At 36.9% G+C, this 14651-nt stretch overlaps 1 protein-coding gene across 1 annotated transcript in view; it reads left to right on the top strand.

The window, feature by feature from the left end:
• LOC139982723 (lysine-specific demethylase 4C-like) overlaps positions 1-14651 on the top strand; it is a 38958-nt gene that overhangs the window by 9092 nt on the left and 15215 nt on the right. The window contains exons 2-9 of the mRNA XM_071995799.1: positions 6905-7076; positions 7514-7686; positions 8073-8251; positions 9742-9871; positions 11048-11097; positions 12276-12379; positions 13072-13209; positions 14070-14233. Of these exons, the coding sequence (XP_071851900.1) occupies positions 6948-7076; positions 7514-7686; positions 8073-8251; positions 9742-9871; positions 11048-11097; positions 12276-12379; positions 13072-13209; positions 14070-14233 (1067 nt within the window). The 5' untranslated portion in view covers positions 6905-6947. The remainder of the gene's footprint in view (positions 1-6904; positions 7077-7513; positions 7687-8072; positions 8252-9741; positions 9872-11047; positions 11098-12275; positions 12380-13071; positions 13210-14069; positions 14234-14651) is intronic.

Genomic DNA, 14651 nt, shown 5'->3' with positions numbered 1-14651 from the left:
TACTAGTAAATGTATATGTGGGCTTAGAGCAGCAGACAACACATAGTTACCTTGTAATGTTTGTACCTTAACATTATAGTTAAAGTCGTTGACCAACACTTTCTACGGTCCTACTGTACTACTTAGCTAACATCTTCCCAAAGTACTGGTAGCTTTCCTTGACAACCATCAAGTTCCCTCAATAGTTAAACTGCTCTGAAACAGGGTGTTACAGTATAGAACCACACTGATTGCATACATATAGAGTGGCAAACGACACTGAACGGTGACATACTGTGTTGTAGAACAATGTGATAGAAACATGATCTATGCTACAAAACTAGTCTAGGCCTATTCCAATTTGTGTAATTAACTTTACAATTCTCAAAATGATATTGGGAAATATCAAATAGGTACTGCCAAGGAAGCTGGAACACATCACATGGCGGTTCATGCATGGTACCCACGTGCCCTTTGATGTAGTTCTTCTAGCCTATAAATAGGCTTTCTTTGGTTGTGACAAATACTTTAGCTTGATTCAAGCTATTGCAGGCAATTACAGCATTACTTTTTAATGTACTGTATAATGTGATGCCATCCTGATAAATGCTATGTCAGAAAAGAAATCACTAAATTGTTTAGTTACTTCTTCAGTACTAAATGATGGAAAATTATAGTGTTAACGATGTCAAATCTAGAAAAATTTAAGTAATTTGATGTTCCCAGTAACATTCATACCCAAATATGTAGAATATCATTTTAGACTTGTCACAAATCATCAAAAGATGAATACATGTTGGTCAAATGACACCAAAAGTTAAGAAGCATTCTGTTGTAGGATCTTAGTGTATTCTAGCACATTAAATCAACCACTTGAATAATTCAGTTTAAACTATTGCTGTTTTACAATATGTTGGATTCACAAAAGTGATGTCCGAAACACATGGTGATGTCCGAAACATACTTTTAAGGTTATTTTGCTATAATATTTGGTAAAGATGGAAAAAGTTTTGAGTAGTGCAGTATGTTTATTTGTAACAATAGAACTTGTCATAATATATGAAGTGCTCATCTATTGTGTTTTTTTTTCAAGCCATATAAAGCAATATTAATTAAAACTTGTTTCGAACATCACTGGTGTTTCGGACATCACACACATGGACGGAAAAATTGGAATGTTTATAAAATCAAAACGGATGAGTGGAAATGTGTCATGTACATACTGTAGTTGAGGGAGTACTTATGCTTTAATTAGAGTAACAAAACAGTCTTGTGGGTTTTAACATACTTCATATATTAGTTGCTTCATGATGTTTCGGACATCACCAAAATGTGGACGGAAACATTTTCCATGTTGTTTAACTTTATCGTGTAGTAAAATGTGGCTGAATGGACATGCATCTGATATATATTTTATTTGATACAACTATTACAGTATTGAAAAAGCACATCACTTTTAACATTTGTTATTTAACCCCAAACTACGCCACTCACAAATTGGTGTATAAATGTGGACGGAAAAAGTGATGTCCGAAACACTGGTCCAGTTTCGCAATAATTCGCAAAGTCATCAATGAAATTTTTTGAAATATATATGAGAGGGAACCTATAGCCACAAAGTTCAATCATGACAAAATTTGGAGCAATCCTCTTTTGGAGTTGAGAATAGCTCGAAGTACAAATAGTGCAGTTTGAAAACGGCAACATTTTCCGTCCACATTTCGGCACCTCTGGGAGTATAGCATATATATATGCATATCTCAGGAAATTGTCTATGCTATGGTAGGTACAGCTAGGTGGACTCTCTCCATGGGGATAATATTTGTATCTCTAGAATCTCTAATTATTTTGTCACATTGCTCCAAATGCCATTTATGCTAATTTGGGCGCTTTAACGTGAACAGACCCATGTTTCAATGTTACAACAAAAAATCGAGGTCATGGTTTAAAGTTGTCATTTTAAGTCTCATTACCTGTTTGCTGATGAATTGTGGAAAACAAACTTCCAAAGTAGATTCAATGTTTCTTATTGTAAATGCACTCTGACCATGGCTCAGAAAAGCTGTCGCAATCGAGAGAAAGAAATTTATTTTCTGTTGCACTTATGTCGCGAACGATTTAAAAATCACTGCGACAGACCATGTCTGCAAAGTGCATATGGGTCAGATCCAAAACCTCTGCCAGTGTTATGGACAGAATTCACAGAGATGAAGTCCCATCAAAAATAGTGTGAGAGTTAGTATTTGGTGAGGTATGCATGATTGATCTAAGTTGGGATACCTCTACCATATAACGAAAAAAGATTAATTGGGTGGTGCAATATTAGTCTGAATATGCAAATTAGGTGTTCGTTATGGACGGAATCAGAAAAATATCAATTCCCACCAACCTTCATAGTGGGTCAAAACTCTGTGAAGTGTTCAGGATTTCAAAGTATAAGGTACTTTACATCACAGGCCTGGTACCTAAGCTTTATCATACTCCCACTCATAATCTTCAATGTACATGTTCATTACACAAATGTAACAAATATGTACATGCCGCCAGATCAAGATTTTAACACGGTCCTATACTCGTATCGTCCACGTCTGACAATTCCACATAGGAAACGTCTGAAAAAACCTGTTTCTTCATTGTCATAGAAGGAAATGACATAATTTCACAAGCTACTGTACATCGTTTAGACCGGAGAAAGATACCATTCAAAAGAAGGGACCTAACACAGACTAGCCACGAAAGAGAGGCCTTAAGGTGGTAAACAAAACAAAGATTTGATTGGGGCATGATCTGTTGGGCGGGGCTTGCAAATTTTGATTGAAGTTTGTAGAATCTATGGAATGATTGGAATCCTTAAAAATCTGGCGAATTTTAATTCAGCTCAAAATTTTTAACGACGGATAACTCTACAAAATAATGAATATTGATATGAAAAATGCATAGAACAGTATCATTTTCACTGAGCTTTTAGTGCAGTAAGCTGGAAAGGTCATAGTTTAAATTTGGCAAACAAGTACTGAGGCTTTAATGATAACTAATCACTGTTGGTGGATACTGTACAATGTTGTGTAACTTGTGTTAATAATTCCTTAATCTGGTAGGTTCATTAATTCATTGTAAGTCACACTTGTTTACTTTATTGTCCTTCCTGTACTTAACTACAGTAGGGAGGTTTTTTTAAGCTAGTTAACCCCTCCGTATTGAGCATACATCGACCATTTATGTCCATGGATTAGAGCAGTTGTATGCATCTGTGGACGATTCTATGTCAGAGATCAGACATACATGGCCTGTATGTTTAGCCCTAGAAGGGAAGCTTCTAGACACTTGTATAGAAAGATGATTTGATTTAACAACCCCATAGATGAAACCAGTGGCACATCAAGTATAGTACTGTACGGTAGTGCATCAAGCTTACAGTGCTTCACTTGCCATTGAAAAGTTTAACTGTGTACTACATGTATTGGGATATTTGTGGAAGACAATGAAAATATTTGCCCTTGGTGTTTGTACTGATTCGTAGAAAAGCTATAATTAAAGTGAAATGAAACCAAAGTAGGTGGTTTTGGTTCAATTTTAGTTTTGTACTTGAATATTAACTTACTTCATTCATTTTAAAGGCTCCACTTTTGTTCCTTAAAATTTCCCAAACAATGAATATATAAATTGAGATGCAAAAACAAGTTAACACAGTGGAATATCTCATCAATTAGAAGCTTCTGTGGACATCTAGTTGACTGTATATTATGTTTTAATTAAGGTGAAATACTTAAAGAATACATTCATGAAAGCCAAATTTATCCTAGCTATTTATAGGAATAATTGACCTGGTATCACATAGGAAAATGCTACTGTAGATGCTTCTAATCTTAAGTCAGAAGGCAGTTTTTGTATGCTGAAGCATGTTTACTTACTGTACAGTAGTTCTCATACTTGATGATCAACACAAGTTATTGAAATTTGAACTCTGCAAAACTCATGTTAAAGTCTCCCTGGATACCATCTTTCTTTTGGTAACAAAATATTGACAGTTAGGTGGAATGGGTCTGCAGACATTGTTTACATTATAAGTCACATTTTGTAACTGCTGTGACATCTTTGATAAAATCTTAACAAATCTTGTTACTGTATTTGGGAAATACAAGGAAGTTCAACTGTTAAAAACAAACACAGAATGGACTACTCCCATAATAAAAAAGAAGATGAAATCAAATAACCTCGTACCCATGCCAAATGGTTGTGGTTTTTATTTTAGTTTTTAGCTAGCTCTTTCTGGTTATGTCTACATGCCTGTGGTAAAAAAAGTCCCAGAGATTTTACCACTGTGCCCCTTGACCCTCCCTCCTTCGGATCATCACCCACCACCTCCTCCTTTTCGAATCTACTAATCGCAAAGTTTAGAAGCCCGTTCGAACTATCCCCTGAAGCTTAGAAACCCACTATTTGAGAATTCAGCATGAAATGTGGAACTTACAGGGAATATTTTATATGTTGGAATTTTATGTAGTAATTCTAAATCATCTGGAGTTTGTCTCTTATAGATTCAATACTGTACTATTGTTCTTACTTTTACATAAAAAAAACGCTGCTAAGCTGTACATTTTGCACTTCTATCTCAATTTGCCACATTTGCATCTACTGTAGCATGTTGCTATGCAATATTTACTGGGGGAAAAAAATGGTTCTCTAAATCTGAAAATATAGCGAAGTTATGTATGCAAAGGAGGTCCACTAGTCTCACAGACTGGGTGATCCCTTCCAGTCTCCAACCCCACAATTTGAAGTGTCCTGTACCTGAAGCCACAAGCTATAAAGGTATCTACAGTACTGTACAGTATAAGTGCTGATTTTTACACAGCTACAGAACAAGATGCTAAAGACAACTTAAACTGTACTTCTAGTACAGTAGGATGTTAGACAACAAAAAACACATTGACATTGCATTGAAGAATCACAACCAGTTTATGAAGCAGTGAAACTCCAAAAGAAAATATTAATTTGATGAGGTGTTTTAGGATATTATTAAAAAGAAATTCCTTCAAATCTGCAGTTAATATGTATTAGTTTCAATAGGATGAACACTGATTCATGTGATGTACAGTAGGTCTCTGCAGTACTGTGGCACCCCAACCAATAGTTGCAAGTGTTTTCTATGATAAAACATTAATGTTGCACCCCACCCAATAATTTCAAGTGTTTTCTACGAAAATAAAGTGTTGCACCCAATCCAATAATTCCAAGTGTTCAATGTGTTACTGGAGTGAAAACAGAAGTTTTGGAATTTCCCAAATTGCCTTGTATGTTATTAATACTCCTTTGAATAGTTTCTTGGCGACAACTTTAAAGAAGAGGATTACATTTGTGCTCATTGTCTTGTGAGAAAATGTAGGAGGGTGGGATGATTTGTCCAATTTCTATATTTTCTCAGCAAAGTTTGGTAAATCATACAGACCAAATGTGGTTTCCTTATGATGCTGCAGTATACAGCTGGGTTGGATGTACAGTAACATACAGTCAGTGCATTTGTTTTGATAACTGTTGAATAGTTTTTCATGATCACCAACATTCCAGGGTAAAAGCATCTGCCTAAGGAAAAGTCTGTGTTTGACATTCAGTTGCAACCTTCAAGTGTGCTTAAGTACAGTTGGATGTGTAGATTCAGTATAAATTTGCTGCATGACTGAGTGTCTTCCAACTCCCAGTTCATATATAGTTTATCAACACAACAGCATACCCTAGATACACTCTACACAAAGTTCATTGACTTCTATTTGTGAGCCGATTCACTGAGCGGATGAATACTGCATGTAGATTCTGGACTTTACTGTAGGCTAAAAATAGCAATAGAGCCAGCTGATTTAGTGTGTAAAGTTGAAGGAACCAAGTAGTGTCTGGAATTGTATCAATTGTTGATTGTTAGCATGTTACTATACACATTGTGCATTACCAGGCCTTTGATCATTCTTGTTGTAATGCCAAATGCCTTTTTTCCTCATGGAATTTTGCAAGTATTAATTTTTATAGTTTTGGGATAGAAGTCCCAGTCATAGCAGTCTGTTTATGCATTGTTTTTGTGTGCTTTCTTTTGTTTGGGTGGTACTGAGCTAAACAATAGCTATACCAATTATTGGACAGCCTGTGGTTGTTACAAGGCAAATAGTACTGGTGAGACACACTACAATAGTTGTTGATACACATGTCAATATTGCATGTGTACACTATTGTATTGTTGAAAGTCATCTCAAGTGGTTGTGGACACTGTAATAAATACATACATACAGTAGAACTCTGTTAACAATGAGTTAATTGAGATGATTTAGCTTTAGATGAAAATGGATGTGTTCAATCAAAGGAGATGTTCAACTTTTCAATCAAATTTTGTCGGGTTCTAGTGAGTACTATACTGTACAGTATATCATGATTGGTATTGCATTGTCAGTAAAGCCTAAATAAGGCTAATGATGTGCAGCTCAGAGAATGTTTCAGGTGTCAATTAGCAGAATGCTTTGTGTGTAAAATGATCAACTTGCTACATCAAATTTTGAACAAAGCTGTGTAGCATTTCTCGCAAGGTATTGGTTGCCTATTTGTTTACACATGGCTCATCTTGGAAGAAATCCAAACTTCCGGATCAGCTGTGAGAAAAAAGATGCTTGTGGCACTGTTTTGAGCAGTGTGTTCTATAAAAACAATATCCATGAACTTCAAAATAAAAGGTGAAAACTGAGTGAATTATTTGGAGTGCAGTAGGGAGAGGGGGTGAGTTGGGGGGTGTGAGTTGGGGGAGTTTTGTTCTTGGAGTATTGTTCTTTGAGTATTGGTGGAGTATTGTTAACTTTCTTTTTGATACAGAGTGATATCTCAAGGTTTTCATTTATCTGCATTTGTTTTTCATTCATTGTATCTATTTCTTCACTTTTGCCCCCAGATTTCTCATTGGTTAAATATATACTGTATGTATAGAAGACACGATGGCTTCATCTTGTATGAATGCACCACGAATCATGGTCTTTAGGCCAACCATGGAGGATATGAAGGACTTTTCAGGTTACATTTCCTACATGGAGTCAAAAGGAGCTCATCTGGCAGGTGTTGCAAAGGTATTCTGTCACCTTGTGCCATTCATTCATCTTTGGTCTTAATTGTTGATTATTCATATTGTCTTCCCAATTGTCCTAGAACTGCTGATTGTCTCCCAAATGCGAGCTCAATATTCTTTGTTGAAAGCTCAAGAGTTGCACTATGAAAGTTAAATGTACACAATTCATTTAATTGGATCTATTATGCAGAGCATGAAATGACTGATTCTGGGAATTCTTGTTGAGTTTGTGTAAATTGGGGAGTGCTGGGATCTTGGGAGGAGGGGGGGTGCTGGGATCTTGGGAGGAGAGGATTGCTAAAAAAGCCTTGATGGAAATATTCAAGTTGCTGACTGAGTACTCTTACTGTGAGTATTAAGTTTGTTGTGCTTTGAATTACCTCCAAGTTAAATCATTCTGGTTGGGTTGGAAAGCTCATATTGTTACTGTTCTTCCAGGTTATCCCACCAAAAGAGTTTGTTCCACGACAGAGGTACGATGATATCGATATGACAATCCCAGCCCCCATTCAACAAGAGGTCATGGGTCACCAGGGACTGTACACCCAGTACAATATACAGAAGAAGGCAATGACTGTGGAGGAATACAAAAAGCTGGCCAACAGTTCAAAGTAAGGCTTCATTAAAGAGTTGAAATCTGACATTTCTTATCTTTGTGATAAAAATACGACTATTTAAGGAATTTAAGCAGGGCACTGTAGATTGGGGCTCGCCATACCTTTGTATACGAGGATGTGTAAGAAAAAACTGTGATGAGAAAAATTGAGACAAAGAAGTGATAAATGTCCAATTAACAATGCCAGAAATTAATGGCAATATGCATTGTATTACACATTTCAAAGTTTTGAAATATATATCCTTAGTTGTTTATTCATTCTCTTCTTATTGGTGTTCATGGAAAGTTTTGAACCGTGTTGGGAAATTTTCCTTGTTTATGTACAGTATCTTCACTTTTAAGAACTTTTCTAACAAATCTTTGTCGGTCCATTGGTTCCAGATACTGTACCCCACCACATTTCGACTACGAGGACCTTGAACGAAAATATTGGAAAAACATAACGTACAACCCACCCATCTATGGAGCTGACATATCGGGCTCGATATATGACAAAGGATGGAAGATTTGGAACATCAACAGACTAAATACGATACTGGATCTCATAGAAGAGGAGGAAGGTTAGAAGAAATATCAATAATTGGTTAAATTACAAACATGAAAATGGCTTTATTTATTGGGTCTTAAAATTCTCCTGCAATTGTTCGCAACATGTTTAACCTGTAAGGAAGGTCCTTCCCTTTGCCAATTAAGGCAGATGCCATTATCAGCCGAGGTTGATAAAAATGTACGTCTTGTCCTAGCCTGACTGTAGAAAACATGCATTGAAACAGCTGGTTAAATGTGCTATATGAATAAGTATTATTATTAATGTTGCTTGAGATTTATCAAATATAGGGATGCATGTAATGTGCAATAATAAATGCTCCCCTCCCCCACCCCACAAATTCATCCACTAACATACTTGAAAAACTTCCTCTCAGCCTGATATTTTTAGTCTTGAACTTAGAACTGGGATAACATCCATCCCAGAGTAAATTACAGACTTAACCTCTGTATAGTTGCTTTCATTGATAGATTGATTACATGGAAATATTTGTACATAAACACGAACAGTATTACTGTATATGATCTCTATTGATCCTTCTCTAATTTTGCACTACTGACAGTTATGCAAAATTCCTGTCCTTGATATACAGAGCTTTTTACTGTTTTATACTGGGTTTTTATGTTTTAGTTCTCTGTGTGTTTGTTTGTGTTTTTTACTTGTTTAGTATGATTGTTGAAACCGGCACTAACCTTGATTCGTTATTTTAACAACTTTCACTAGTTTTCAAATAGGATACTGTTTTAAGCTCAGTTGACTGCCTTTGCAGCCTGTCCCCTACCCCTCACTCTCCCATCACAACCGACCCTCCCTCCCTCTTTCTTCTCCTCTTCCATTGTGTGTTAGTAAGTCCTATGATGCATAACCATACCGTTGAGTCATATCTTCAGAAATACTTTGTGACGATACCTCGGTTTCCTTGTGGCTGAGGAATACTTAACACACATTTGGGAGTGCTATCAAATCATTGATCTGCCTAGGGATGGGGCCCAGCAGTTCCAAATGCCGCCCAGCACAAACAGTATTTTAAATATTTCCGCCCAGGCACTATTTTTGATGATTAATTTAACAAAATGTTACCATTAATTATCAAAATATGGGTGAATACTTGACACAGAAGTTAGTGCCAGAATAGGAAAAAGACAGCACCATTTGCCATCTAATCATATTTCATTTGCGACAGTTTGTCTAGGAGGGACACCCCCACCACTTAGACCCCTCCCCCAGGAGGTAGATCACACTGCCGCACAAATCCACCCGGCCTCAGGTATTCTTGAGCACATCCCTGTCTACCACTGCAAGTTGTTCATAATGTACATATCACTTTAAAATATTCTTACTCTAAGATTGAGGGGTTGCCCATAAAATCACGAAACTGTTTTTCATGTATAGAATTACAGTCCATTGAGAGGTTGTAGATACTTTTTGCAAATTAAATTATCTAACAGACGCAGATTATTCAGAGTTAAAGGGAAATTCCTCTTCATGTTTTATATTTTACAGGTGTTAAGATTGAAGGAGTCAACACAGCCTATCTCTACTTTGGTATGTGGAAGACTACATTTGCATGGCACACGGAAGACATGGACTTGTACAGTATAAACTACATCCACCACGGAGCACCCAAAACATGGTGAGTCTGGCAGAAGAGAAGAAGATCGGGCATCTGATGCTAGGTTCAAGCTGACATTAAACTGAAGGAATGGCTGCGTGGGGGGGGGGGGGGGATCTAGGTTGTTCTGTTATTATCTGATCAATAAACATAAAGACAAACTTTTTTCTTCTTGAGAACAGTAGTTTGAGCAATGTCTCACCTGTGGTCAAAATTAGGTGATAAATAATGGGGTAGTACCAGTGTTTTGGCTACTGAAACTAGAGAGGATTTTGTATTTCTTGATTGAAGGGTCTGATCTAGTTGTAGGTGGCTAAAGAGGCCAATGAAGATACAACCACCGTTGAGTCATCTCATCTGAAAAATTCTTTATGATGAAAAGCTCTGGTTTCCTCGTGTCTGAGGTCAATTTAACAATCTTACAGTATGCTACAACACTGAGGAGAAAATAGAATAGTTACTTTCATGCATCCTAATACTTATATTTTTACTAATACAACAAGGGAAAATGAGTTGATCGACCAGATCAGTACAAAGTTCAGACCAAAGTTGTATTTTGTAAATGGTCAACTTCATGGCACAACTGTTCTAATATGCGTATATATGTTTCAGGGTGACCAGCAAATCAGCACTTCATCTGTTTAAGTATGAAAAGTTATGAGTAAAATCATGTATACAGTAGTTTGAAAATTTCTGAGAGGCAGAAGTATTGATGAAGTGTTTTGTTTTAAAAAAATTTTAAATTTTAAGGATTCTCTTCTGATTGCCCCTTGGACAAGCAGGGTCTCACGTTTTGGTTGCCCGAACAGCATATGGGGTGTCCATAAAATACTCAGCAAAGTAAAGAGTGAGCAATATGTACTGTACACTGTAAGGAGAGGTGTGTAGGTTTGTTGCATGGAACTCCAGCTTTGGACATTCAAAGCTTCCCCTTCAGTTGGATCGTAGGCCTACGACTAATATTGTTTTATTTCAGCTATCCTCCAAACTGACTGAGATGAATACCATCTTATCATTTTACCTAATTGGGTGTTTTTAGTTACAATGCAATCTGAATTTAATGTAAGCTGAGTGACTACCTTAGCTGATTTTGCTTGTCCAAACAGAAATGTGGTCGTCTCGGACGATCAGACCACCGTTAAATATTTTGCCCTGATTTGTCATGCATTGGTTACTACTTTTTTCTCATTTCTTCAGGTATGCCATTCCAACAGAACATGCAAGAAGACTGGAAAGATTGGCAGCCGGTAAGAGTTTATACATTTGCATCAGGATGTCATTTGTAGTCAATTTTCCAGTTTTACTTTTTCACCAAAACTATGAACATCTGTCTAAATATTTAAGGAGGACAAATATGATTCAAAGATGTTTGAATCCAACTTTTCATCACTTAAAGTGGAGGCAGAGATACATTTCAAAGAATATTCTCCAAAAAAAACCCAAGTAGAGATAAGTATGTCAGCGGATCATCTCTGGCAGTGATACAAAGTGCTTGTAAATGTTTGGATTATCCTCAAAGACCAATGAAGATACAACCACCGTTGAGTCATATCATCTGACTTCTGACTGATGAAAAGCTCTGGTTTCCTCGTGTCTGAGGTCATAAACAATACTTTATCTTATATCTAGCGTCCGGTTACATTTGCAACGTATGATTCACATCACAGAATGATGTTATTATGTCGATGTGGATATTAGAAGCAGGTGTATAACGTCAAAAAGGTCCTTCGTACACTGTGTGATTGACAGGCCTGAAAAGAGGGGGAGGGATTAGAAGAGATACAGCTCCTGCAGCCCAGGGTCAGTTAGGGAGACTGGGAATGTTTGGGATTAAGAATTTTGTTATTAAATTTTCTAATACTCTTTAGAAGAAAGGGAATACAAGGGGGCTTGGTGACGTTACTGTCCATTAGGGCCAGACCTGGCAATGGGTGCCCCTAGTGATAGATTAAATTTTAATGGTAATAATTAACGTTTAGGCCTTTGCCCTTTTCTTTGCATATGAGTACTGTCCCTCAAATTGTTGTGTAACAATTGAGTATAAACCCCAGTAGAAATCGAAATCGGAAATCCCCTTTTAGCAGCAGGGTTTTTAGGCCAAGAAAGGCGACTTCTCATTGTTCGTCAGGAGGGTATGAAAGTATATTCCAAGGATAACATTTTCTTGGCTTAAACAATATATGAAATGAAATTAAAACAAAACTGTTAGCAAACTGCTTATCCACTAAAGAGCCTGCGTAAGAGGTTGTGTAAAAGTAAGAGGGCCTGACGTTTCAATCCTAGCAGGATCTTCTTTAAATCTAGAAGCTGGATTTAAACAAGATATGAAATGTTTAAATCTGTTCATTATCCTCCTGTTGTTATTTTTCAATTTGTCTTTAACTGTGTGCACTCATCTCCACCATGTTTGTTCTTCCCTTCACAGGTTTCTTTCCGGGAAGTTTTGCAGACTGCTCTAATTTCTTGCGACACAAGATGACTGTCATTGCACCTTACATCTTGAAGAAGTATTCCATCCCATTTGACAAGGTAAACATCAGCGGTCTATTTGCTGAAAATAAGAGTTAAAATAGAACGAGTAGTATCACACGTCTCCTATCTGTGAGACTGACTAGAATCGGTAGTTTTTGTTCGAAAGAATCAGACCCAAGTTTTTTGTCATTTAACAAACTACACAAGCCTGACTGTGCTGAAGAGTTGTCCTAAATGATCATAAAAGTACATTCTCTAAAAAGGTTACCCTCATGGAAATCTTTGATACCAATTCCCTACGGATACATTATAATTTATGCTTGTAATGTTCCGATTATCCTCAAAGACCAATGAAGATACAACCACCGTTGAGTCATATCATCTGACTTCTGACTGATGAAAAGCTCTGGTTTCCTCGTGTCTGAGGTCGTCATAAACAATACTTTATCTTATATCTAGCGTCTGGCCACATTTGCAACGTTCAAAATAGAACGAGTAGTTTCACACGTCTCCTATCTGTGAGAGTGACTAGAATCATTAGTTTTAATACGAAAGAATCAGGCCCAAGTCTTTTGTCATTTAACAAACTACACAAGCCTGACTGTGCTGAAGAGTTGTCCTAAATGATCATAAAAGTACATTCTCTAAAAAGGTTACCGTCATGGAAATCCCTCGGTACCAATTCCTGGGGATACGTTCTAAATTTGTTCCTTGATTTTTGGTTCGTTTCTTTGTTATCCTCTACACAGATTACCCAAGAGGTGGGAGAGTTTATGATCACCTTTCCTTACGGCTATCACTCTGGATTCAATCACGGTTACAATATAGCAGAATCTACAAACTTTGCCTCTTTAAGATGGATCAACTTTGGCAAGAGGGCCAGCAGTGTAAGTAGTAAACAGGATGTGCTCTAAATGAGGACAAGAGGGTTGTATTAAAATCATGAATCTGTCATGAGTCTGTTTACATTCATTGCAAAGAAATGTAAAATCACCTGTTTCGCTACCCACACGGCTACATCGTAGAGAGTGCTATAAATCGGGGAAATTTCAAATGGAATCAAAAGTCATATTCGACCAATGATGATACAACCACCGTTGAGTCATATCATCTGACTTTTTGACTGATGAAAAGCTCTGGTTTCCTCGTGTCTGAGGTCGTCATATTCATTTCACCGTTTTGTCTAGGGTCCCAAGCTTTGAGTAGAGTTGTCGAAAAACAAACAGTGAACAAAGTTTTCGATAGATTCTGATGGTAAACTTCAGTAATGACACTGTTCTTTCAGTTAAATTGTCAATGTACGGACCATTATTAGCCTGTTGGCCTGGGTGGAACTACCCATGAGCAAGGTAGTGATGTGTGAGTCAATGACAGGTTCTAACTGCTGTGTCGTAATGGTCTCTTCAACTTCTCACATGGTGAATGATGCTCGAGTGGGGAATATGTATGGGGTGATTTCAGGACTTGGGTTGCAGCTAGCTTAGGGCAGCCACAACATGACAAACAAAAAGTTTGGGAAGCAGGGATCTAGGGTGTCATGTAACTTGAAGCCACAACACATGTATTTATCCGTCAGTGTTATCAACAAATGGTCATGTTGTTAGGTGTTGGAATGTTGTTTAACAAGGCAATGTTTGTTTCATGAATTATACAGAAATTTTTAAAACTTTGCTTTCAATTTTTTTTTTTTTTTCATCTTTGATTTTATTCATTACTTTTTTATCATTTATTCTATGTTATCTTCCAGTGCACTTGTTCAAAAGATTCTGTCAAGATTGGGATGAACCCATTCGTACGAGTCTTCCAACCAGATCGATACCAGGCATGGATGGAGGGCAGGGACATCATTTACATCCCAGAGGTGGATGGTCCAAATCCTCCCAGTGTAGCTCACAAAGAAGCTGTCCAACGGTTAGACTTTAATATTGGTATTTTTTAGAACAGAAGACAGGGTTTGATTCTCAATGTTAAATGACTGCACTATTTGGTAAGGTGGAATGAAATATAACATTGGAATCTTTCCTATTACTTCATAGATGTGAGACACATTTAGAAAATAAATCCGTTTTTTTTATAATATTTGCACATAAACATGAACAGTATTATCTCTATTGGTCCTTCTCTAATTTTGCACTACTGACAGTATATGCAAACTTCCTGTCCTTGATATACAGAGCTTGTTACTGTTTATACTGGGTATTTATGTTTTAGTTCTTTGTGTGTTTGTTTGTGTTTGTACCTTGTTCAGCATGATTTTTGAAACTTTCAATAACCTTGATCCGTAATTCTAACAGCGTTCACCAGTTTCAATGGATACTGTGTTGATGTC

Source organism: Apostichopus japonicus, chromosome 2 (genome assembly GCF_037975245.1).
Source record: "Apostichopus japonicus isolate 1M-3 chromosome 2, ASM3797524v1, whole genome shotgun sequence".
Classification (NCBI taxonomy): Eukaryota; Metazoa; Echinodermata; class Holothuroidea; order Aspidochirotida; family Stichopodidae; genus Apostichopus; species Apostichopus japonicus.
The sequence above is the reverse complement of the archived record's forward strand: the minus strand, read 5'-3'. Positions and strand labels throughout refer to the sequence as shown.